Source organism: Somniosus microcephalus, chromosome 12 (genome assembly GCF_052327205.1).
Source record: "Somniosus microcephalus isolate GS21.2 chromosome 12, FLI_Smic_1.0, whole genome shotgun sequence".
NCBI classification, from domain to species: Eukaryota; Metazoa; Chordata; class Chondrichthyes; order Squaliformes; family Somniosidae; genus Somniosus; species Somniosus microcephalus.
Window position 1 is genome coordinate 163,302,112 of NC_140998.1, and position 26,876 is coordinate 163,328,987.

The 26,876-nt window shown below is 49.6% G+C and overlaps 1 protein-coding gene across 1 annotated transcript in view; it reads right to left on the reverse strand.

Annotated features, from left to right (window-relative positions):
- The window catches only part of LOC147109672 (pleckstrin homology domain-containing family D member 1-like), a 55,369-nt gene that overhangs the window by 12,616 nt on the left and 15,877 nt on the right, over nt 1–26,876 (reverse strand). The window contains exon 3 of the mRNA XM_086003758.1: nt 3,531–3,620. Within this exon, the coding sequence (XP_085859884.1) occupies nt 3,531–3,620 (90 nt within the window). The remainder of the gene's footprint in view (nt 1–3,530; nt 3,621–26,876) is intronic.

Consider the following 26,876-nt stretch of genomic DNA (forward strand, 5'->3'; position numbering starts at 1 on the left):
CTACGCATGATTTAATGAATGTATTTCGAGTGCGTTGAGTTGGCCACACACACACCATTAAATGAAGTAACTGGGTCCCATTCAGTCAGGTAGAAATCCTGTGATGAGATGGCAGTGACTCCATTTACTTCGCCACACGTTAGTTAATTCATCGCTTTTGAATTCGGTCATTCAGCGGAGAAGGGCTGAACAGAAGAGGGAGGAGGGCCCCAAAAACAGTGGGGCAGAGGAGGGAATCCCAGGAGTGTAAGTGATGTAATAAAACTCACTACGCACTTGGTTTGAGCATAAAGCAAGGCTTTAATCAACTTGTTTCAGAACATGGAGGTCTAGTTGTATCCACTAGCTCCTTGTCTTTACAAAATGTCCCTGGCAAGCTGGGGCCAACGCCTGTGTATTTATACTCCTTGGACGGCGCCACCAGCTGGCCGTCCAGTGTTATTTCATAGGTAGTTTCTCGATGATGAGATTTATGACAGAAAGGATATAGATATGATTTTACATTGTTTTAACACGGAACAAAGACAGAGAACAGCTAATGTTGCAATAATGGCTAAACCACATGAGTAAATCAAAATTGGTTTGGCCTGTATGCTGGCAGATCACAATGACACTACAGGACAATTGCTATACTTCGGAAAGGGCAAAGACTGCAGAGATGACAATGGAACAGGATATTGATAAGGATGAGGCTCCTGTGGTGTGTGTTCAGCAATCTATTCGATGGCCTTAGGGTCATAAACTGCTCAACACAGTTAAACTCAGCAAGAATTGGATAATGTATGCTTGTTTTTAAAATACTATAAAGAGAGATACAAAACTTTAACTCAGTTAAGACTTTGGCTACCTTCAAGGAGACGTATGATGAACAGGCAATCACTCGCGATTCCTGGGGAGTTCTTTACATGTGAGTTTCGAGGTGTAGCACTCTGTGTACTACTCTGTATGTAGTCTTAAGAGGAATGTTTTCAAACAATATTCAATGATGTTAATTGTCAAACACATTATTGTCTCTAGCTTTTCGAATTAGTTATTTACAGGATAAGGATTATTCCAACAGGCAGAAGAAAGGGCTGGACAGGAAGGACTGGAATTGAGGCCCTGAAAATGGTAAGCAATCACACGGCATTAATTGCCCGAGGAACAGCACAGAGGAGTGAAACAGAAAAGTTTTAAGGAGCGTCTTAAAGGAGGAAAGAGAGGTAGAGGGGTGGAGGGAATTCCAGAGCTGAAAGCATGGCCACCAATGTTTTTTTTAATTCGTTCATGGGAAGTGGGCATTTCTGGCATTTCTGAATTGTCCTGAGAGAAGGTGGTGGTGGGAGTTCCACGATTTTGTAGCAGTTTGGTACAACCGAATGGCTTGCTAGGCCATTTCAGAGGGCAGTTAAGAGTTAACCACATTGCTGTGGGTCTGGAGTCACATATAGGCCAGACCGGGTAAAGGCGGCAGATTTCCTTCCCTAAATGACATTAGTGAACCAGACGGGTTTTTACGACAATCTGATAGTTTCATGGTCACTATTACTGATACTAGCTTTTTATTCCAGATTTATTAATTAATTGAATTTAAATTCCCCAGCTGTCGTGGTGGAATGTGAACTCAGGTTTCTGGATCATTAGTCCAAGCCTCTATGCTACCATACACTCGAGTGGAGCGATTAGAACCGGGGGTGCTCAAGAGGCCAGAATTGGAGCAGCGCAGATATCTCGGGGGTTGTAGGGCTGAAGGAGGTTACAGAGATAGGGAGGGAGGAGGCCATAGAGGGATTTGAAAACAAGGATGAGAATTTTAGCATTGAGGCATTGCTTAACTGGAGTAGGTCAGGAGCACAGGGGGTGATGGGTGAACGGGGCTTGGTGCGAGTTAGGATACGGGCAGCAGCGTTTTGGACGACCTCAAGTTCATGGAGGGTAGAACGTGGGAGGCCGGCCAGGAGTGCGTTGGAATAATCAAGTGTAGAGGTAACAAAGGCATGGATGAGGGTTTCAGCAGCAGATGAGCTGAGGCAGGGGCGGAGACGGGCGATGTTACGGAGGTGGAAGTAGGCGGTCTTAGTGATGGCGTGGATATTTGGTCGGAAGCTCAACACGGGGTCAATTATGACATCAAGGTTGCGGAAAGTCTGGTTCAGCCTCAGACAGTTGCCAGGGAGAGGGATGGAGTCAATGGCTAGGAAACAGAGTTTGTGGCAGGGACCGAAAACAATGGCTTCAGTTTTCCCAATATTTAGTTGGAGGAAATTTCTGCTCATCCAGATAGAGGCCGTGGAGGGGTTGAGAGAGCTGGTGATGAGGTACAGCTGGGTGTTGTCAGCGTACATGCGGAAACTGACGCTGTGTTTTCGATGTCGCCGAGATGTTGATGAGAAATAAGAGGGGGGCAATGATAAATCCTTGGGGGACACCAGAGGTAACTGTGCAGGAGCGGGAAGAGAAGCCATTGCAGGTGATTCTCTGGCTACGATTAGATAGATAAGAATGGAACCAGGCGGGTGCAGTCCCACCCAGCTGAACGATGGTGGAGAGGCGTTGGAGGAGGATGGAGTGGTCAATCATCTCAAAGGCTGCAGACAGGGCGAGAGGACCATAGCGTATTAAAACAACAAATCAATATTGCAATTGCATTTGAAGGGAAACTTCTGGAACAAATGGCTTTTTCACCCAAATGAAGAGAGAAATAGTGAGAGACACAAGCAAGTCTGTTGACTTGGGCCGACAGGAGCAGGAGTTAACCAAGGGAATGAATGACTGACCAGCTATGAGGTGTTGGTTCCCATTGATAGGAGCTACCGGAAGGGAAACATCTGTCTGGACACTTCCTTTGAACCAAAGAGTACAGGAACAAAAGGGGAACACGCCCGGCGAGATGTGGTGGAGTTGCGTGCCTGCGATCAGAAAGGGTTTGCACCTAGACTGGGAGTGCGGGCGAGTCCTCCACAGGAGGAAGAAAGCAGGACTGTCACAGCTCCCAGGATGGAGATAACTGTCGCGGAGTCCTGTCTAGGGTAAGGGGGTTTCAGGGCGGAATGTACTGCCTTGTCCTCTCGCTGCTACGACCAATGTTGCTGCTCTGTTGGTTTACTTGGAGGCCGTCATAAATAAACCTCAAATTGATTTTAAGATGGACATTTAGTGGTGTCTGATCGATAGGCCAGATTATATTTAGAGACACGGTACGGCATTGGCTAATATTGGGGAGGAGAAGGGGTGGAGGCCATGGTGGAATAATTGTACACAGTCTCTGGATGGCGAGAGCTTTGACAGCCTTTCAATCTCATCCTTTCGGAACACCAGCCCTACTGTGACACTTGCTGGCTGTTTCTCAATGGAGACCCTTGTCCTACCCTCAACCGCCCTCTATGCCTGCCCTAAAGTTGCCCTTTCAACTTTGAATCCAGCGCCCTGTGCCTTGGCCTATTCCATTGATCTAGTTTGACTTTCCCCGGCCTGTTATGAAGCGAAGAGGACACTCGAGGCAACTTCACATAGCCCCCTTGCTCATTGCCCAGATGGCAGCTCTGACTTACGTGGAAATCCTCGTGCGAAATTTTCATCACAAAGGGCATGTTGGGTTCTTCCTTTGCCTCGACGATGCATCCACCCAGCGGTATCACACCCTGCCAAAAAAAAGAAAAGAAATATCGGTCAGCAATTGCCGGCTGCTTCTCATTCGCTGCGTAGGCTTCTGGAACCTTGGGGGAGAAATTACGTGTTCAGCGCCACACGATAACACCACGAGATGGCGCTAAAACACCGTTCAGAGCTCTACCGCCAGCTGATGGTGGTTCCAGCATCGCACGCCATATCCATCTTGCCGGTAGCACTGCCCCCAAACTCGATCGCCGGGGACATCGCAATCACAGAGATCATGCCGTCAGTGAGTGTGCAACGCTCACTTGACACCCAATCTCCCAACTTAGTTTTAGCCATTGAACTTACTGGCTGGAGAAGGCAATGACAGGTTGAGGTGGCGTGCAGCAGCAGGAAGCCGGCTCCAGCAACGCTACATCACCAATCACTCGCACCCGACAGTTTGAGTGGCTGTGTGCTACTTCATGCAACTGCAAAAGTTTTCTTCAGTTATTTCAAGGTTATTTGGTATCAGGGAGGGAGCTCAGGTCCCCTCCCTCACCTCTTTTTCCGGTACATTGATGACTGTATTGGTGCCGTTTCCTGCTCTCGCCCTGAACTAGAAAATTTAATTCACTTTGCCTCCAATTTCTACCCTTCTCTCACCTTCACATGGTCCATATCCGACTCTTCCCTTCCCTTCCTCGACTTCTCCGTCTCCATCTCTGGGGATAGGCTATTGACAAACATTCACTAAAACCCCACTGACTCCCACAGCTACCTGGACTATACTTCCTCTCACCCCACTTCCTGTAAGGACTCTATTCCATTCTCCCAGTTTCTCCGTCTCCGCCGCATCTGCTCTGACGATGCCACCTCCCATACCAGTGCTTCCGATATGTCTTCCTTTTTCCTCAACCGAGGATTCCCCTCTACTGTGGTTGACACGGCCCTTGACCATGTCCGTTCTATTTCCCACTCTTCTGCTCTCACCCCTTCCCCTCCCTCCGGGAACCACAATAGGGTTCCCCTTGTCCTCACCTTTCACACCACCAGCCTCCACATTCAACGGATCATCCTCCGCCATTTCTGTCACCTCCAGCGTGATCCCACCACCAAACACATCTTCCCCTCACCTCCCCTTTCAACATTCTGTAGGGACCGCTCCCTCTGCGACACCCTAGTCCACTCCTCAATCACCCCCAACACCTGCCCTTTCACCTCCACCCTTCCCACTGTCCAAGGCCCCAAACACCTCTTCCAGGTGAAACAGCGATTTACTTGTACTTCTTGCAATTTAGTATACTGTATTCGCTGCTCATGATGTGGTCTCCTCTACATTGGGGAGACCAAACGCAGATTGGGCGACCGCTTTATGGAACACCTCCGTTCAGTCCATAAGGGGGACCCCGAGCTTCCGGTCGCCTGTCACTTTAATTCTCCGCTCCGCTCCCACTCAGACCTCACCGTCCTCGACCTCTTGCACTGTTCCAATGAAACTCAACGTAAGCTTGAGGAACAGCACCTCATCTTTTGATTAGACACTTTACAGCCTTCTGGACTCAACATCGAGTTCAACAATTTCAGACCATAACCTCTGCCCCTATTCTTTTTTTTCCATTTATTTTTTTCTTTCTCCCACATGGCAGCTGTCTTTCATTCTGCCAGAGCCATTTACACTTCATCTCGAGCCATCTTTTGTTTCTTAACTTGTCCCATTACCATCTCCTTTTCCCTTGCACCATCATCCCTTTTGTCTCTGAATCTCTCCGGCCTTCCATCCTATCACAGACCTTCCCTTTTGTTCTTTCCTCCCCTCCCCCCTTTCCCTCCCCCTACACTTGCTTAAAAACCTGTTCCATCTCCAGCTTTTTCCAGTTCTGACGAAGGGTCATCGACCTGAAACGTTGACTCTGTTTCTCTCTCCACAGATGCTGCCTGACCTGCTGAGTATCTCCAAGAAAGACGGGAACATGTGCGCAGGGAGGAGAAGGGGCATGAGGTCTCTCAACAGGAGGCCTTACTCTCCGAGGGTATTCCGACATTACTTCTCCTACCTCCAATTAAGCAAGGAGCAGTCTATTAGGAGGCTTCGCTTCACCAAGGAGGTGGACACAGAACTCTGCCACCTCCTGCAACCAGACCTCGAGCCTCAGACCACAGGATGACCATAGCACTCTCAGTGGCAATCAAGGTCACCATGGCCCTCAATTTCTTAACCAGTGGATCCTTCCAGTCTGCAACAGGAGACATAGCTAACATGTCACAGTTTGCCATCCATTGCAGCACCCAGGAGTTCACAGAGGCTCTCTACACCAGGAGAAGGAACTACATTGGCTTCCCGATCACCAGAGAGAAGCAGGATGAGCATGCACTAGTACGATCGCAAAATACTGCAGATGCTGGAAATCCGAAATAACAACAGATAATGCTGGAAAAACTCAGCAGGCCAGGCAACAGCCGTGGAGAGAAAATAGAGTCGACGTTTCAGGTGAACCCTTTGTCAAGACTTTGTCCTGCTATCCTGGCAGCAGCCACAATGCCTTCATCCTGTGCCAGACCGGTGTGCCAGCGCTCTCCCAGCCACCATGTCATGCTCGAGGGTGGCTGCTCGTAGACAAGGGCTATCCGCTCTCCACCTGGTTCATGACTCCCCTCCGCAACCCCAACACTCATGGCCAGCACTCATATAATGAGAGGCATGCTGCCACCAAGGGCATCATCGAGCAGACCATTGGCCTACTGAAGCAACAGTTCCCCTGTCTTGACCGCTCAGGAAGAGTCCTGCAGTACTCGACGGAGCAGGTGTCTCATTTCATTGTAGTCTGCTGCATGCTTCACAACTTGGCCACGATGAGGGCCCAGCCCTTGACAGCAGAGATTGCAGGACCACCTCAGGAGGAGGACGAGGGACAGGAGGAGGAAGATGAGGAGGAAGAGGACGAGGAGGAGGAAGAACAGGAGGGAGGGCGGAAGAAGCCAGACAATCGGCCTTCCGGGCGGGCTGTCCGTGAGCGGCTCATCAGACTCCGATTCACATGAATGAAACCCCAGATCCCTGTAGCTCACCACATCCCCATCATACGATCCCTGTCTCACATCCCCATCATACAATCCCTGTCTCACATCCCCATCATACGATCCCTGTCTCACATCCCCATCATACGATCCCTGTCTCACATCCCCATCATACAATCCCTGTCTCACATCCCCATCATACAATCCCTATCTCACATCCCCATCATACAATCCCTGTCTCACATCCCCATCATACAATCTCTGTCACACATCCCCATCATACAATCCCTGTCTCACATCCCCATCACACAATCCCTGTCTCACATCCCCATCACACAATCCCTGTCTCACATCCCCATCATACAATCCCTGTCTCACATCCCCATCATACAATCCCTGTCTCACATCCCCATCATACAATCCCTGTCTCACATCCCCATCATACAATCCCTGTCTCACATCCCCATCACACAATCCCTGTCTCACATCCCCATCATACAATCCCTGTCACACATCCCCATCACACAATCCCTGTCTCACATCCCCATCATACAATCCCTGTCTCACATCCCCATCATACAATCCCTGTCACACATCCCCATCACACAATCCCTGTCACACATCCCCATCACACAATCCCTGTCTCACATCCCCATCACACAATCCCTGTCTCACATCCCCATCATACAATCCCTGTCTCACATCCCCATCATACAATCCCTGTCTCACATCCCCATCATACAATCCCTGTCTCACATCCCCATCATACAATCCCTGTCTCACATCCCCATCATACCATCCCTGTCTCACATCCCCATCATACAATCCCTGTCTCACATCCCCATCATACAATCCCTGTCACACATCCCCATCATACAATCCCTGTCTCACATCCCCATCACACAATCCCTGTCTCACATCCCCATCATACAATCCCTGTCTCACATCCCCAGCATACAATCCCTGTCTCACATCCCCAGCATACAATCCCTGTCTCACATCCCCATCACACAATCCCTGTCTCACATCCCCATCACACAATCCCTGTCACACATCCCCATCACACAATCCCTGTCTCACATCCCCATCACACAATCCCTGTCTCACATCCCCATCATACAATCCCTGTCTCACATCCCCATCATACAATCCCTGTCTCACATCCCCATCATACAATCCCTGTCTCACATCCCCATCATACAATCCCTGTCTCACATCCCCATCACACAATCCCTGTCTCACATCCCCATCATACAATCCCTGTCTCACATCCCCATCACACAATCCCTGTCTCACATCCCCATCACACAATCCCTGTCTCACATCCCCATCATACAATCCCTGTCTCACATCCCCATCATACAATCCCTGTCTCACATCCCCATCATACAATCCCTGTCTCACATCCCCATCATACAATCCCTGTCTCACATCCCCATCATACAATCCCTGTCTCACATCCCCATCATACAATCCCTGTCTCACATCCCCATCATACAATCCCTGTCTCACATCCCCATCATACAATCCCTGTCTCACATCCCCATCACACCATCCCTGTCTCACATCCCCATCACACAATCCCTGTCTCACATCCCCATCATACAATCCCTGTCTCACATCCCCATCATACAATCCCTGTCTCACATCCACATCATACCATCCCTGTCTCACATCCCCAGCATACCATCCCTGTCTCACATCCCCATCATACAATCCCTGTCTCACATCCCCATCATATCATCCCTGTCTCACATCCCTATCATACTGTTGTGTATGTACCTTTAAGGGAAGAACTGGTTTTAGGCTGCAGTACCGGCAGTGACCACCCCTGTATAAAAGGCCCTAGCAGGCTTCTGTATTTCAGTCTGACGTTGCCCTCCCGTTCAGTAAAGTACCTGTTAAACTGTTCTCCCGAAGTCCGTTGTATTATTGAGGCGCGGACTTTACAGTGGCGACGAGTAAGTTCGAACTCACCTGCAGTGTGGCATCATCTCACGGGGATCTCGCCCTGAGAGGAGGGTTCTTGGAGGTCGCAGTCTGAGCAACGGGCGTCGACCGCGGGCAACCGCCCAAAGAATTCATCGGTGTTCAGAGAATTGCGGGAGAGACTGTGGGGAGCTGTGCTTGGCTCCCCAGTTAAGGTGTTCCAGCAAATCGTGCTGGTAGCAGGTAGTGCGCTGACCCTTCCGGACTGCGGCGGGCTCAAGCTCGATCGAGCGGCTCTATAAAACGGGCCGTGCAGCGTCGCCGGGAAAATAAAACAAGAGAGAGGGTGGAGCGCACAGGGCGCGGTCAGTGCTCAAGAACCGGGCAGCGGAGAGAAAATAAACAGGGGGGGGGGAAGGAAAGCGTGATGCGCCGAAGCCGCGGGTCGCCGCCATTACCCCGTAGAATGCTAGGAGCAGCGCGGCAGCAAGGGGAAGCAGGAAAAGCGCGGGAGGCGCCATTTTAAATCACCCAAGATGCCGGAAAGTGGCAGTATCACTGCTTTCGACAACAAGGTAGAAGACTGGACCACGTATGTGGAAAGAATTGAAGTGTACTGCAAGGCAAATGAGGTGGCCGATGGAAAGAGGGCGTCGGTATTATTGAATTTGATGGGCGCGAGTACGTACGTCCTATTGCGGAATTTAATTACCCCAGCTAAACCAATGGAGAAAAGTTTTGAGGAGATTGTTAATACCTTACAGGAACACCTAAACCCTACACCGCTGCTGATAGCAGAAAGATTCAAGTTCCATAAAAGAAACCAGCACAAAGATGAGAGCAATGCTGACTATCTTACGGAACTACGCAAGTTATCGAAGCACTGCCAGTTCGGAGCAGGACTGGCAGACACCTTGCGGGATAAGTTTGTCTGCGGGCTCCAGAGTGAAGGAACCCAGAAACGACTACTTTCAAAAAAGGACCTGACGCTAGAACAGGTTTTCAGCGTGGCAGTATCCTATGAAGCAGCAGCACGGGGAGCTGCGGAAATACAACAGAAACCACAAGAATACCGCGCTAACGAAATGGCGTATGGAGCAGAAAAGTGCTGTCGCTGCGGCAGAACAACCCATGAGCAGAAGGACTGCTGGTTTAAAGACAAAACATGCAGGCAATGCGGAAAAATGGGACATATAGCAAGAGTCTGCAGGTTGGGAAAGAAAACCAACACGACAAGAACTACTAAGGAACAGTACAGGAAAGTAAAGAAACTAACAGACAGTAGTTCGGAAGATCAGGAGAGTGATAAGGACTCCGGGAGCAGGAGACTAAGTTGTCTAAAGTTACACAACGTGATCGCAAAGGAAGATCACCGAACCATTTGGGTCACCCTCATGATAGCAGGGTCCCCAGTAAAGATGGAATTGGACACAGGATCAGCCCTAACTGTCATGAATCGACGAGACTATGAGCGGCTATTCTCACACATACCCTTAAAGGACACGTCCATTGTATTGAAGACATACACGGGGCAAAAGGTCTACCCCAGAGGAAAAATAAGGGTGCCAGTTAAATAGAACGGCAAGGAAACACAGAAACTATATATGTATATACTACGAGATGGAGGACCACCATTATTGGGATGTGAATGGATCCGAAAAATACAATTGGATTGGCATTCCATTCTGGTGCTAACTGTGACTGACAAAAAGGATGATGACGTCGCACCTGGACGTCTGTCACAAATTCAATCTGACGCGGAAGAGGTGTTCCAACAAGGACTTGGGACTCTAAAAGGAGTAAAGGCAACCATAAAGATTGAGGATAACGCAAACCCAAAATTTTTCAAGGCCAGACCGGTGTCATACGCGATCCGCCCAGCCGTTGAAGCTGAACTGGAGAGTCTGGAGCGTTCGGGTGTGCTGTCCAAGGTGGACTGGAGCGAGTGGGCCACACCCATCGTTCCTGTAATGAAGAAAGCACTGAGCAGCACGCCTGGGGAGCCAAAGAAGGTTCGCATCTGTGGGGACTTCAAGGTGACTGTGAACCCAATCCTGCACACAGTACAGTATCCACTTCCGCGGATAGAAGATATTTTCGCCTCACTATCTGGAGGGAAACGCTTTACAAAGATTGATCTGGCCCAAGCGTATCTACAAATGGAGGTGGAAGAAGCATCTAGAAAATACCTCACGATAAACACTCACAAAGGCCTTTACCAGTACAATCGACTGGTATTCGGGGTAGCATCGGCCCCGGCTATTTGGCAGAGGGCAGTGGAACAAGTCCTGCAAGGGATCCCGGGGACCCAGTGTTATTTGGACGACATCCTGGTTACGGGCGAAAATGACAGTGAACACCTTGCCAACCTGGAGCAGGTGCTCACGAGATTGCAGGAATATGGGCTACGAGCCAACTGCCCCAAATGCGAGTTCTTCAGGAGACAAATCTCGTATTGTGGCCACATGATTGATGAGGAAGGGTTACATAAGTCGCCGGACAAGATTGAGGCTGTAGTCAAGGCTCCAGCACCGGAAAATGTGCCGCAACTGAGGTCATTCCTCGGGTTGGTGAACTACTACCATAAGTTCTTGCCGAATTTATCTACAATTCTGCACCCACTGAACGCCCTGCTGCAAACTGGAGTGACATGGAAATGGAGTGATGAGTGTAAGCGTGCCTTTCAGGAATGTAAATGCCTAATCACTTCAAAAGAAGTATTGGCCCACTACAACCCAACACTACCGATTCGGTTGGCATGTGATGCGTCACCCTACGGCATTGGAGCGGTACTGTCACACAGATTCCGTGACGGTTCAGAGAGGCCAATAGCCTTTGCGTCACGCTCGCTAACCTCAGCCGAGCGTAACTACGCCCAGATTGACAGGGAGGCCCTCAGCCTGGTGTGGGGGTGAAGAAGTTCAATCACTATCTGCACGGGCAGAAATTCACCCTACTGACTGATCATCAGCCCCTGGTCTCCATTTTTAACCCAAAGAAGGGCGTTCCGGTGATGACGGCGCAACGGCTGCAAAGATGGTCACTTTTTCTAGGGGCACATCAGTATGACATAGAGTACAAGGGTACGAAACAGCATGGAAACGCTGATGGGCTGTCGCGCCTACCGTTGCCTATGGTAGAAGAAACACCGGCAGTGGACCCTGTTGAGATATTCCATGCGACCATAGTCGAATGTTTGCCTGTTACAAACTCGAGTATAGAGAAGGAAACCCGAAATGACCCGACACACTCTCGGGTCTACGATTTGACGGTGAAGGGATGGCCAGCATATGGCGACTCACTGTTGCCAGCATTCTCGCCAAGGAGAGAACAGCTGTCAGTGTGCCGGGGAACCTTGATGTGTGGATCCCGAGTGTTAATTCCACCCAAGTTGAGAGATAGAGTGCTCAATGAGCTTCATGAGGGTCATCTGGGAGGGGTAAAAATGAAGAGCCTAGCCAGGGCATTTGTGTGGTGGCCGGGGATCGATAAAGAAATCGAGGATATGACCAAGAGATGCACAGGATGCCAGAAGGTCCAAAACGCTCCACCACAGGCCCCACTACATCCATGGGAGTGGCCCTCATCTCCATGGCAATGGGTACATATTGATTTTGCTGGTCCATTTATGGACTCAATGTTTCTAATCGCTGTGGACGCCCATTCGAAATGGCCAGAGGTCATTAAAATGTCCTCCACCACCACGGAGAAAACTATTGCAGTCCTAAGGACCATCTTCACCAGGAATGGGTTGCCAGAACAGATTTGCTCTGACAATGGGCCACAGTTTGTGTCTGAGGATTTCCGGAGGTTCCTGAAGAATAATGGGGTGAAACATTACACATCTGCCCCATATCATCCAGCCACAAATGGATTGGCTGAGAGGTTTGTTCAGACCTTTAAAAAGGCCATAAAGGCAATGTATAATGACGACATACCACTACAACACAAGGTGGATAGTTTCTTGTTTGCTTACCGGAATGCGACACATGCAGTAACCAACCAAGCTCCAGCCGTACTGTTCTTCAACCGAAGGCTAAGATGTCGCCTAGATTTGCTCAAACCAAACATAAGACGAGATGTTGAGGATAAGCAATTCCAGCACATAAATGAGAAGACAACCCGAAGCTTCAAGGTAGGGCAACCAGTCTTGGCCCGCGACTACCGAACAGAAAAATGGCAGCCAGGAACGATATGCACACAGCAGGGACCACTAATGTACACAGTGGACATTGGAGAGAGCATTGTGAGGCGCCATGCTGACCAGATTCTAGAGTCACAGGAACAAGCCAAACCCGTGCCACGAGAAGGTGCACCTGGTAATCAACCTGAAGTACAGATTGCGTCTACCTCAGAAGCAGTGGTATTGGAAGCTGACGAACCAACCAGTGACCATGAACCTGAATCAGTTTCGCCGCAAGAACAGGATACTCGAGAAAGGCGCTATCCAGTCAGGATCAGGAAGCCTCCTCAAAGACTGAACTTATAAATGATTATTTCAGTTGATGTATATAATATCCAGAAAGTTGTAATCAGTTATTATTTAGTTGTTAAATGAATGTTATGTACTGTTTATCTAAAAGGGGAGGAATTGTTGTGTATGTACCTTTAAGGGAAGAACTGGTTTTAGACTGCAGTACCGGCAGTGACCACCCCTGTATAAAAGGCCCTAGCAGGCTTCTGTATTTCAGTCTGACGTTGCCCTCCTGTTCAGTAAAGTACCTGTTAAACTGTTCTCCCGATGTCCGTGAATTATTGAGGCGCGGACTTTACACATACCATCCGTGTCTCACATCCCCATCATACAATCCCTGTCTCACATCCCCATCATACCATTCCTGTGTCTCATCCCCATAATGCAATCCCGGTCTCACATCCCCATCATACCATCCCTGTCTCACATCCCCATCATACAATCCCTGTCTCACATCCCCATCATACAATCCCTGTCTCACATCCCCATCATACAATCCCTGTCTCACATCCCCATCATACCATCCCTGTCTCACATCCCCATCATACAATCCCTGTCTCACATCCCCATCATACAATCCCTGTCTCACATCCCCATCATACAATCCCTGTCTCACATCCCCGTCATAACAATCCCTGTCTCACATCCCCTTTAAGAAAGGGAGGAAGGCCTGCAGTACCGCAGCACACTGTGCTGCAGCGTGTGGCGCTGCGGCACGTTGCACAGCGATATTCAGCTGCAGCGCCCCAAAAGGGATGCGGGGCGCCTCCAGTAGCGCCGCGCTTCCCTCTGGGGTGCGCAAACTGAATTTCCGGCGGGCGGTCGCGACTGCTTCCGGGGCGCTACTTTTAGCGCCCTGGCGAGGCTGGCGCCCCAAACGGGGCTATAGTGAATTTCTAGGCCGTAGTGCCAGTATCTGAGCTGGTGCCTGCGGGTGAGACATGCAGTGACACGGTGTCTTCTTCCTCCTCCTCTTCTCCCACCTCGCTCTCTACCGTGCCCTCAGGGACTGGCTGCTCAGGTGCTTGCTGATTATCTGAGAGCATAAAGGCACAAGAGTCGGGGTATGGTGAGGGGAGGGGGGTGGCGGGAAGGGGGAAATGCTGCATACAGCAGGAGTAGCTTGAAAGTGAGAAAAGATTGTGGGCTGAGGGGGAAGTGGGATGTCAGAAGAAGGAGTAGGGATGAACATAATGTTGTTGTCCTCAAGGGGATCAACGTCGCTGGTCGCCACGGTACTGACGGCCTGGCGCCCAATGACCTCCAGCATGCTCATCTCCAGCTGGCTCAGCTCTTTAATCTGGGCTTGGCCGCTGCCTGTCCACTCCTGCTCATGTCGGTTGTGAGCCAACTTGGCCTGCAAGAGAAAAGAAAGTGTGTGAGTGCGTGTGGAGCAATGTGTTTGGGTGTTGTGCCTCCCATAGTTGAATAATTGTCATTGTGTGCAAGGTGTGAGATGTGGGTGTGAGTGTTGCTAGGTAGAGATTGTTGGTGAGTGAGTGCTGGGAGTGTGCTGCATTGAGCAGTGTGTGAAGCTTGTGGTACAGGTGGTGGTATATAGCATTTGTTGAAGCCTTCACTCACCCTGACCACCCGTGTGAGGTCGTTAAACTTCTTCCTGCTCTGGGTGTGGGACCTGGGGACCACAGTGCTATCCATGATGTGGTGTGCCACCTCCCTCCACATAGTGTGGCAGACTTGTGGTGAGGGCCTCCTGCCAGTTGGCGAGTACAGGACCGCCTGCCTTCTCTCCACCACTAAAACCAATGCCTCCAAAGCTTCATCTGAAAACCTCCGGGCTCTCTCCCCGGGGTGGTGATCTGCCATGAGGATTTGTAAATAAGTGCTTCTTCTCCTTGTCTGTCTTCTTATGATTGTTGGGGCAGCTGCACACCCAACAATCCTGAGAATGTAGTGCTGCAGCATCAATGAACCTCCCCTTTACATAGTTAAAAAAAGCCTGTGGCAAACATTACTTGCAATTAGACGGCTCCCGATATTGGTCCAGCTTTTAAGTGTAATGCCAATGAGCTTGGGTTTTTAGACTGGAATCATGACTGCAATCATTTTAATGAGGAGTGAGCACGGATCTTGCAATTTTGCGTGCATCCTAGACGATTTTCAGGTGGCGCAGCTTAACCATTTTTAGTCTAAACACTGCCCATTTCTTGGCTATAATGAATTTCTAGCCTGAAATTCGACTATTTTGAGGAAGTTAGTTGTCAGCCCCACACCAGGCGCACGTTGGCAAGTGATCAGTGGTCGGTCCTGTAAACCAAAGATTGCGTGTTCGATTCCCCCACCCTGCCCGTGTCTGATCGAAGCTCAGATCAACCCGTTTCCTCCAACTGAATATTGGGAAGACTGAAGTCATTATTTCTGTTCCCCGCCACAAACTCTATTCCCTACCCATCAATTCCATCCCTCTCCCTGGCAACTGTCTGATGCTGAACCAGACTGTTCGCAACCTTGGTGTCATATCTGACCCCAAGATGAGCTTCCGACCACATATGCGCGCCATCACCAAGGCCGCCTATTTCCACCTCCGTAACATCCCCCTTTTCCGCCCCTGCCTCAGCTCATCTGCTGCTAAAACCCTCATCCATGCCTTTGTTACCTCTAGACTTGACTATTCAAATACACCCTGTCCAGTAAACTTGAGGTCATCCAAAAATCTGCTGCCTATGTCGTAACTCGCACCAAGTCCCTTTCACCCATCACCCCTGAGCTCGCTGACCTACTTTGGCTCCCGGTTAAGCAACACCTCGATTTTAAAATTCTCTTCCCTGTTTTCAAATCCCTCGCCTCCCCCACCCCCCTCCACCCTCCACCACCCCCAATCTCTGCAAACTCCTCCAACCCTACAACCCTCCGCGATATCTGCGCTCCTCCAATTCAGGCCTCTTGAGCATCCCTGATTTTAATCGCTCAACCTTTGGTGGCCATGCCTTCAGCTGCCTAGGCCCTAAGCTCTGGAATTCCCTCCCTAAACCTCTGCAACTCCCTCCTTCCTCCTTTAAGACGCTCCTTAAAACCTACCTGTTTGACCAAGCTTTTGGTCATCTGTCCAAATATCTCCTTCTGTGGCTCAGTGTCAAATTATGTTTGGTAATGCTCCTTGAAACGCCTTGAGACATTTACTACGTTAAAGGCACTGTATAAATGCAAGTTGCTGTTGTTAGAAGCAAAGTTATAACCAGAGACCGAGTGAGCAACAGACAGAACTGATGTCCATCAACCGATTGAAATTTCTTTTATTGCAATTAATCTAACTTATTGAGATCGATAGACTTTTGTTGGGTAAGGGTATCAAGAAATATGGAGCAAAGGTGAGAAAATGGAGTTGACGTAACGATCAGTCAAGGCTTCTTTAACAGGTCCTCCCAAACCCGCGACCTCTACCACCTAGAAGTACAAGGGCAGCAGGCGCATGGGAACACCACCACCTCCAAGTTCCCCTCCAAGTCACACACTATCCTGACTTGGAAGTATATCGCCGATCCTTCATCGTCACTGGGTCAAAATCCTGGAACTCCCTCCCTAACAGCACTGAGGGAGTACCATCACCACATGGACTGCAGCGGTTCAAGAAGGCGGCTTACCACCACTTTCTCAAGGGCAATTAGGGATGGGCAATAAATGGTGGCCTTGCCAGCGACACCCACACCCCGAGAATGAATAAAGAAAAATATGAATGGTGGTCTAGGCTCGAAGGGCTGAATGGCCTTCTATTGTTCCTATGCTCCACCACCCTCCCACAAGGACTAAATACCCAATATCTCCCTCCCCCACCATCGCACCCAATAAATACTGTGCTCCAGTACCACCGCCCCCTCCCCCCTCTATTGGCACCGCTTGGCCTGAAACCTATTGGCACAAATCAGCACCATTCCCATCCTCGTGCTGTGCTCCCTAACCTGCACCTGGGCTCTGGTGACCTTCCGGAGCGACTGGACTCAGTGCCAACCGTAAACTCTGCACCAAGACCTAGACAGAACCCGAGTTCAGCTCTGTGCAGAACGCAGCAACTACAGCAGGTATGACCCCGGGATGAGGGGACTAAGGGCGGCTCATTCCCTCTACAGAGTCCACAATAGCGGTAGAACATATTTGCACAAACTGTGTCCAAATCCATTAAATCACAGTAGGAGTGGGAGAGGACAAGTCCTGGGCTCCTCACTGGTATTTTTAGTTGGTGAATTGGTTCAGGGTCAAAACTTGAGGTCTGTTGTTTTGCTCTTTAACCTGACTTTCCAGCGTAGTTGTTTCCTTTTATCTGGTGCGTGTTTTCCTATTGGAGGCAAAGAGGAGATGGTCTGACCTTGAACGTGTGCACTGCAGGCGTTCCCCTGAAGGACATGATTGTAGCTGAGCCTTAGATTATTCTCAAGGTCGATGACTGTTCCTCTTTGTTTAGTCTCCAGCTGGGTTACAGCTCTTTGCAGTTTGTACTACATCACTGGGGTCTCGGTCTGAGTTTTCCCTGGCATTAATCTGCATTGACTGTGTCGGTGGTGCAGCTTAAAGTAGTCAGTGGTCACTAAGCGCCCGTTATACTCAGCAACCAACTAAAACTCTTTTGGCTGGATTTTACCAGCCCTGAGGAGGCGGGTTTGGAGGCGGGACTGGTGGGAAAATGGGAAAAATTGGGAGCGGGTCCCAACTCTGCTCCCAACCCGCCTCCGAACCGTCTTCCCAGGATAATGCGGGCTTCCCGACGTCGGGAAACCCCGCCAGGGTCAGCGAGGCGAGCAGTGGGTCTGCGGGGGTGAGAGGGTTCGAAATGTCCACTGTAGAGGTGAGTGATGGGTGCAAGTGTGGACAGGTAAGTAGGAGAGATGAGTGTAAAGTGTTGGAAAAAGTTTCCTTACCTTTGCTTCTTCCTGCAGGCTTCAACCTTTGAGGATCTGGAGGTGCCTCATCTCAACGGCAGAGATGACAGAATGGCTGCTGAATTCTCAGATGCAGCAGCCATCTGCTTTCTGCTGAGGAGAGAGGTTTTGATCAGCCTTCTGTGCAAGGGCTCACCTTAGAACCGAGATTGTCAGTGTGCTTCTCAAAGCTGTCAAACGTGGGCAATTCATCTGTCAAAAAATTTTCGACAGATGAAGCTTCATACGCTGACATCATCTGTCACTGGCTTTCCCTTAAGGATGTCTTGCTACAGTTGTACAGGGCCTTGGTGAGACCACATCTTGAGTATTGTGTGCAGTTTTGGTCACCTTATCTGAGGAAGGATGTTCTTGCCATGGAGGGAGTGCAGCGAAGATTCACCAGACTGATGCCTGGGATGGCAGGAATGACGTATGAGGAGAGATTGGGTCGATTGGGCTTATACTCGCTGGAGTTTAGAAGAATGAGAGGATCTCATTGAAACTTATAAATTTCTAACAGGACTAGACAGACTAAATGCAGGAAGGATGTTCCTGATGGCAGGGGAGTCCAGAACCAGGGGTCACAGTCTAAGGATAAGGGGTAAGCCATTTAGGACAGAGATGAGGAGGAATTTCTTCACCCAGAGAGTGGTGAACCTGTGGAATTCTCTACCACACAAGGCAGTTGAGGCCAATTCATTAAATATATTCAAGAAGGAGTTAGATATATTTCTTAAGGCTAAAGGGATCAAGGGATATGGGGAGAAAGCAGGGACAGGGTACTGAATTTGGATGATCAGCCATGATCTCATTAAATGGCGGAGCAGGCTCGAGGGGCCGAATGGCCTACTCCTGCTCCTATCGTCTATGTTTCTATGTTTCTATGGCCGGCTAAGCCCGCAGAGCGGGCTTAACAAGGTCAATCAAGGGAAAATAGCATGGGTTGGTCAGACGTTGCTGGGGGCAGGACTGAAACCCGGAAACCAGCAGTCCCGCCCACCAGCACGCCGCCATTGACAAAATCCAGCCCTTTGTTTTGATGGCCATGCCCCCACACTATGCTCAATGAAACCAGCACCTGACAGCCCAGTTCCAATAGCACTAAAGTCAGAAACTGCTCCTTCTGATGGCAAGGGGTTTGAGGGGTTGGGTGTGTGAGGCTACGCATCACTCCATTTACTCCGCAGTTCTGCTTGGTTGGCCCAGGCTATGCACCGAGGCACTGGGGCTAATTTTCCCCAATAGCCTCCACGAGTGCAGCTCCGAAACTGGCACTGGGTTTCCAAGCTTGGCCCAAGAATGGCCTTGGTCAAGACGTGCCTGGGAGCCTACAGCTGCTCCCTGTGCTGGTTCCAACAGCAGCTCTGCCACGATAAGGAACTCGTGATGTTGGCCACTGAACATTACCGCGCTGTGCATTTTGGTGCTCCAACATACACTGTCCCACTTTTTCACATAGTTGAATACTTATTGGCCACCAGGACCAGGCAGAATTACGATGTATTTACAGCACAGAAACAGGCCATTCAGCCCAACTGGTCTGTGCTGGTGTTTATGCGCCACACGAGCCTCCTCCCACTCTATTTACTTCACCTCACCCTATCAGCATATCCTTCTATTCCTGTCTCCTTCATGTGTTAATCTAGATTCCCCTTAAATGCATCTATGCTGTTCAGCTCAACCACTCCCTGTGGTAGCGAGTTCCACATTCTAACCATTCAGTTTCCCCTGAATTCCCTATTGGATTTATTCATGACCATCTTATATTTATGGCCCCTAGTATTGGATTCCCCCACAAGCGGAAACCATATTGGCATATGGTGAGATGGTGTGTATAGGGTTGATGGATATGGTGAGATGGTGGGATAGGGGGAGAAGGTAGGGAGGTGGGATTGAGGGATATGGTGAAAGTGGGTTGGTGGGGTTGAGGGATATGGGAAGGAGGTGAGGTTGAGGGATATGGTGGGTAGGTGGGGTTGAGGGGTAGGGGCAGAAGGTAGGGAGGTGGGATTGAGGGATATGGTGAAAGTGGATAGGTGGGGTTGAGGGATATGGGGAGGTGAGGTTGAGGGATATGGTGGGGAGATGGGGTTGAGGGATACGGTGGGTAGGTGGGGTTGAGGGGTAGGGTGGGGAGGTGAGGTTGAGAGATAGGGTGGGGAGGTGGGGTTGAGGGATAGGGTGGGTAGGTGGGGTTGAGGGGTAAGGTGGGGTTGAGGGGTAGGGTGGGGAGGTGAGGTTGAGGGATAGGGTGGGGAGGTGGTGTTGAGAGATAGGGTGGGGAGGTGGGGTTGAGGGATAGGGTGGGGAGATGGGGTTGAGGGGTAGGGTGGGGAGGTGGGGTTGAGGGGTAGGGTGGGGAGGTGGGGTTGAGGGGTAGGGTGGGGAGGTGGGGTTGAGGGGTAGGGTGGGGAGGTGGGGTTGAGAGATAGGGTGGGGAGGTGGGGTTGAGGGATAGGGTGGGGTTGAGGGATAGGGGAGGAGGTGGGGTTGAGGGGTAGGGTGGGGAGGTGGGGTAGGGTGGGGAGGTGGGGTTAAGGGTTTTAGGGAGGAGGTGGGGTTGAGGGGTAGGGTGGGGAGGTGGGGTAGGGTGGGGAGGTGGGGTTAAGGGTTTTAGGGAGGAGGTGGGGTTGAGGGATAGGGTGGGGAGGTGGGGTTGAGGGGTATGGGGATGTGGGGTTGAGGGGTAGGGTGGGGAGGTGAGGTTGAGGGATAGGGTGGGGTTGAGGGGTAGGGTGGGGAGGTGGGGTTGAGGGATATGGGGTTGAGGGATATGGGGAGGAGGTGGGGTTGAGGGGTAGGGTGGGGTTGAGGGGTAGGGTGGGGAGGTGAGGTTGAGGGATAGGGTGTGGAGGTGGGGTTGAAGGATAGGGTGGGGAGGTGGGGTTGAGGGATATGGGGAGGAGGTGGGGTTGAGGGGTATGGGTGATGGTGGGGAGGTGGGGTTGATGGATATGGGGAGGAGGTGGGGTTGAGGGGTAGGGTGGGGTTGAGGGGTAGGGTGGGGAGGTGAGGTTGAGGGATAGGGTGTGGAGGTGGGGTTGAAGGATAGGGTGGGGAGGTGGGGTTGAAGGATAGGGTGGGGAGGTGGGGTTGAGGGATATGGGGAGGAGGTGGGGTTGAGGGGTATGGGTGAAGGTGGGGAGGTGGGGTTGATGGATATGGGGAGGAGGTGGGGTTGAGGGATAGGGGTGAAGGTGGGGAGGTGGGGTTGAGGGATATGGGGAGGAGGTGGGGTTGAGGGATAGGGGAAGATGGTCTGTGTGTGGGGTTGATCTGTGAAAAAGGGACAGTCTTGTTGGACCTGATGTTTTCCTGTTTATAAAAATAATTTTACGATATTGTGTGTTCCTACGTAGACAAAGAGTATTGGTTCTGAATGTGGCAGTACAGCAGCTTTGAAGGGATCAGTGAAAGAGCAGTCACAAACACGAGGTCGAAGAGATGAAGACTATACCAAAAAACGTTAGGGGGATTAAATACGCGGGGTTACGGGGATAGGGTGGGATATGTGTTGGTGTAGGGGTTACGGGGATCGGGTGGGATATGTGTCGGTGCAGGCTCGATGGGCCGAAATGGCCTCTATCTGCACTGTGGGGTTTCTGTGATTCTGTGATGTGACTACATTTATCTATTTATAGAAAATCATATTAAACAACAAAAAAATGAATAAGCTTTTCATCTCTGGAGATTTTGCTCAGTAGAGCATCAGCGAGACGGACTAATGTTGGTTGACCTCTTAGTCTTCTGCTGCAGTCAGACGTCACAGTGACCTGATTTAAGCCATCTATTGATTAACATATTGACTCACTCATTTCAAAGGCAGTCATCAGGAGATTGATTCGTTTATGAAGATAATTAATTTTGATTTTTTTTTAAACTGCTGCATTTTTGCTGATGATGTTCAGCAGACTCACATTTAATGCATCATATCTTCACTTTAGGTAGAAATGTATCAGTTACAATAATAGCGTTCCCCTCTAATACATTGTCCAGGGCCCATCATTGCCCTCTAACCTGCAGTGTACTAATACATTGTCCAGGGCCCATCATTGCCCTCTAGCCTGAGGCGTATTAATACATTGTCCAGGGCCCATCATTGCCCTCTAACCTGCGGTATATTAATACATTGTCCAGGGCCCATCATTGCCCTAGAGCCTGCGGTGTATTAATACATTGTCCAGGGCCCATCATTGCCCTCTAACCTTCGGTGTATTAATACATTGTCCAGGGCCCATCATTGCCCTATAACCTGCGGCGTATTAATACATTGTCCAGGGCCCATCATTGCCCTCTCATTACATCTGATTAAATCACAATCTGCTGTTCTACTTCCATGACACGTTAGGGATTGAAATCTCTATGAATGTGTGTTAATTATTAAGAATAACAGGTTATGGACTGCGTCACATGGTAGTCATATGGCTTTAGATGCAGTCGCAGAATTGGCAAAAGCCAGGGAGGATATTAGCCACAACCCAAGGCTAATGCTGATCAAGTGAGATGAAGTAGCGTGGGAGGAGGCTCGTGTGCAGTATAAACACTGGCATGGGCCTGTTGGGCCGAATGGCCTGTTTCAGTGCTCTAGATTCTATGTAATTCTATGTCAAAAAGGACACAGAGCGAATGAAGGGAAAACATGGATGATGGGGCTAGCACGAGTTTAATTATTTTATGTAAAATTGTGCTTAGGTTTATAATTCATGGTTTAGGTTTAATATTACAATAGTAAAGCTATTGTTGATTTCTGAGCAGATTTATTACTTATCATTGTTAGTTTGTTAGCTCATGCACTGAATAAAACAAAACCGGTCGACCCACTGAGCTTGGAGCTCCTCTGAACTTGTTGAACTTCAAGGGTAAAAACAAAGACTGAGATAGGGGAATGGGTGGGGCAGTGGTTTAAACACATCCCTCCTTTCATCTGTGGCCTGGGTCAACCCAGGCTGATGGGATGACGCTCCCCCTCGGTCTGCCACAGCAGCATTCTAAGTGTCCGCAGGGGCAATGCCACCTCTGTGTACACCAGTGATGGGCAAAATACGGCCCAAGGCCGCATCTAGCCCGCCAATTGATTCGATGCGGCCCAGTGATTCCGAATGGAGTGCCTAAATCTTGCGATTTAAAAAATACGCCAATTTGCGCCTGTGCGAATCGCGTATATTTTCCGCTGTACACAAATTGGCTACCACGTTTCCTACATTGCAACAGTGGCAACATTTCAAAAGTATTTCATTGGCTGTAAAGCGCTTTGGGGCGTCCTGAGGTCATGAAAGGCGCTATAGAAATGCAAGTCCTTTCTTTCTTATGCGTCACGTGTACAGACACTCTCCACCCCACCCAGAGCCATGCAATCTCCTGGGAGAGGCAAAGAAACAGATAAATTAGGGAGAAAAAGTCTGGGAATTTCCTCTCCTACCCCTTCAGGCGATCAAAACTAGTCTGGGAGACTACTCTGACGGTGAGTTATAATCCCTGTGATGTCCTGGCCCAGCCTCAATCTTCCAGAGATGACAAGGCTCCTTTAAGTACGGCACTCAATATTACACATTTGCCTGGGTGTTATTTTGGGTCAGTGCTGTATTTTTAGTCACAACTAATAACTGAAGTAGTGGTGCATTTTGTAGGATAGGTCACATGAGGCTGCCTGGTGGAAACAATTCAAGGTTGTTCAAGTTAACGACTCTTGATGGTTCACAGTGGGGAATTGAGGGGCAGAACAACAGAGCCTCCATTACTGGTGGCTTAAAGTAATTGCGGCATTGATCCCAATGTGATATCGAAATTTATGTCTTGGTTTTAGAGTGGGAGGCAATTTTATCTTTTAGTGATAATGCCAGCCAAGGCTTACTGCAGGGTCTGTCCTGTCACAAATAGACTACCAGCACCAAATACGCTATCGTCTACTTAATCCGCCTTGCTCCCCTCAACCAGCTGAGCTCCTGGCTGTTGTGCAGCAGGCAGCGCCATGGCAACAAGGTGCTTTGTGAAATGCCCGCTGCCAGTCTTAGAATTTTACTGCACAGGAGGTGGTCATTCAGCCCATCATGCCTGTGCCAGCTCTCAAGAGCTATCCAATTAGTCCCACTCTTTCCCCACAGCCCTGCAAACTAAGCATCTGAGTTATCAAGATAGGCTAAAAGAGCTGGGAATCTATGCTTTAGAGAAGCGTAGACTATAGAGGTGATCTGATTGAGGTTTATAAGATGATGAAGGGAATTGATTGTGTTCCAGTTGACAGTTTGTTCCAATTAAATAGGTTAGGGAGGACCAGGGGTCACAAATTTAAGTTGTATAAGGCCAGACCTAGGTTAGATGCCAGGAGGTGGATCTTTTCCCAGAGAATAGTGAACAGGCTGCCGGCTCGTGGGGTGGACGCTGATTTGCTGAATTCCTTCAAGCGAGAGCTGGATCTGCTTCTGGGTGGGGCGGAGATCACCTCTTACAGAAGGTAGGTGCTGCAAAAGAATTCAGGGTCGAAGTGATCCTGGACTAGTTTCGATTGCCCAGATGGGTCAGGGAGGAATTTCCCAGATGTTTTTCCCACAAATTGGCCCAGGTTTTTAATCTGTTTTTTTGCCTCTCCCAGGAGATCACATGGTTTTGGGTGGGGTGGAGTGTATATATTGTGATACACAAGGTATCACAATTATGTGGGACTGGCTCGATGGACCAGAGGGTCTTTACTTGTCCATCATTATTTGTATGTTCATAAGTATTTATCCAATTCCCTTTTAAAAGTTCCTACTGAATCTGCTTCCACCACCCTTTCAGGCAGTGCATTCCAGGTCACAACTCACCGTGTAAAAAAAATCTCATCTCCCCTGTAGTTCGTTGCCAATAATCTGAACTCCGCGTCCTCTGGTTACTGGCCCTCCTGCCACTGGAAACCATTTCTCCCTATCTACTCCATCAAAACCCTTCATCATCTTGAACACCTCGATCAAACCTCTTCTTAATCTTCTCCATTCTAACGGAGAACAATCCCAGGTTTTCTAGTCTCTCCATGTAACTGAAGTGTTTCATCCCTGGTACCAATCCAGCAAATCTCCTCTGCGCCCTCTCCAAGGCCTTGACATCCTTCTCAAAGTGTGGTGCCCAGAATTGGACACAATGCTCCAGCTGAGGACTAACTAGTGTTTTATAAAGGTTTAGCATAACTTTCTTGTTTTTGTACCCTATTCCTCTATTACTAAAGCCAAGGAGCCCATATGCCTGTTTAACAGTCTTCTCAACTTGTCCTGCCACCTTCAAAGACGTGTCAGCAGTCAGTGGATCAGGGTTTGGGCCAGTGCCCTGCTCTCTGGCCTCTTTGTCAGCAGACATTAGGAGGCGATTTGACTCGTTCCCATCTCTGGCTGGGAAACGCCAGAGGGTCCACTTTAGATCGAGGAATTACCACCGAACAGAGCACTGCGGAAAAACATGGCGACTGCCAGTGCGTCCGAATGTTGCTACCCTGTGGCTCTGTGCCGAAACCCGTAATAACGTGTCACCTGAAAGCAGATATGAACACTGGGTGGTTTCTACAATGGCCGGTTGATCAGCAAGCTCCATTTTTATTCCAGGTGGCAAGTGGAGAATCTACCAGAATCCTAAATTAAATAGGATATTTCCTGGTCTGTTGTACAGGCCACGGCCCCATACCTGGCCCCAAACCTGACTCCGACCCCGGCCCCAACCCCAACCCCGACCTCCAACCCCCCACCCCAGTCCCCGGCCCCAGTCCCAACCCCAGCCCCAGTCCCCTACCCCGCCCCATTTCCACTTTCCAGCGCTTGCTTCCCATTAGTAAAAACGAGCAATGCTTGTGGCTTCTTGTTTTGGAATCTAATTCCATAATATTACAAATCACCTCACCATTGAATAGAACTAAACTGTGAGCTAGAATTCAGCATTTCAAATGGTCAAATAACCTGTAGACAACCTTGGGACGCTCATACGTGGAGACTGGTCACTTGGGTAAAATGGTGGAGAGCTGACAGAACCCGTGGAACCATCGCCCAGCATGAGTTTGCTCCTTCAGGACAGGTTGGGCTAAAACTGAGGCAAAGAGGAGCAAAAAGCTAGAATTCTTCTGGTTGCTTTTTAGGTGTCAACTGTGGCTCAGGGTAGAGCACGCTCGCCGGAGTCAGAAGGTCGTGGGTTCAAGCCCCATTCCAGAAACTTCAACACAAAATCTCAGCCGACACTCCCAGTGCAGTGCTGAGGGAGTGCTGCACTGTTGGAGGTGCCGTCCTTACCCTCACGGGTAGATGGAAAAGATCCCGTGGCAGTATTCAAAGCAGAACAGGAGAGTTCTCCCCAGTGTCCTGGCCAATATTTATGCTTCAACCAACATCACTAAAACAGATTATCATGATCTCATTGCGGTTTGTGGGATCTTGCTGTGCGCAAATTGGCTGCCACGTTTCCTACATTACCACAGTGACTACACTACAGAAGCACTTCATTAGTTGTAAAGCACTTTGGGACGTCCCGAGGATGTGAAAGGCGCTATATAAATGCAAGTCTTTCTCTCTCATGTGCAACCACGCTGTCAATGGATTAGCAAGGATTCCCTCTGTTCAGTACAGGTATTCCCTGAAAAATCATGAACAGGTTCTTTTAAAATCTATTTATAATCTCACTAGAACAGGGAAACTCTTCACAATCACACACATTTTCACTACAGATAGTGAGCAGAGGAATTCTTCCCCCTCGACAAGTTTAATTAAAAAAAAAAAACCGCCTGAGTGAACAGACCAAGCTACATCGAGAAAAACTGGAGGCTGCAAACTCTGTGCATTTACTGTACAGGACGGGCCTCATCCAGGTCTCGATTATCTCCAGACTCAACTATTCCAACGCTCTCCTGGCCGGCTTCCCATCTTCCACCCTCTGTAAACTTCAGCTCATTCAAAACTCTGCTGCCATATCCTAACACGCACCAAGTCCCGTTCACCCATCACCCCTTGTACTCGCTGACCTACATTGGCTCCCAGTCCAGCAACACATTGATTTTAAAA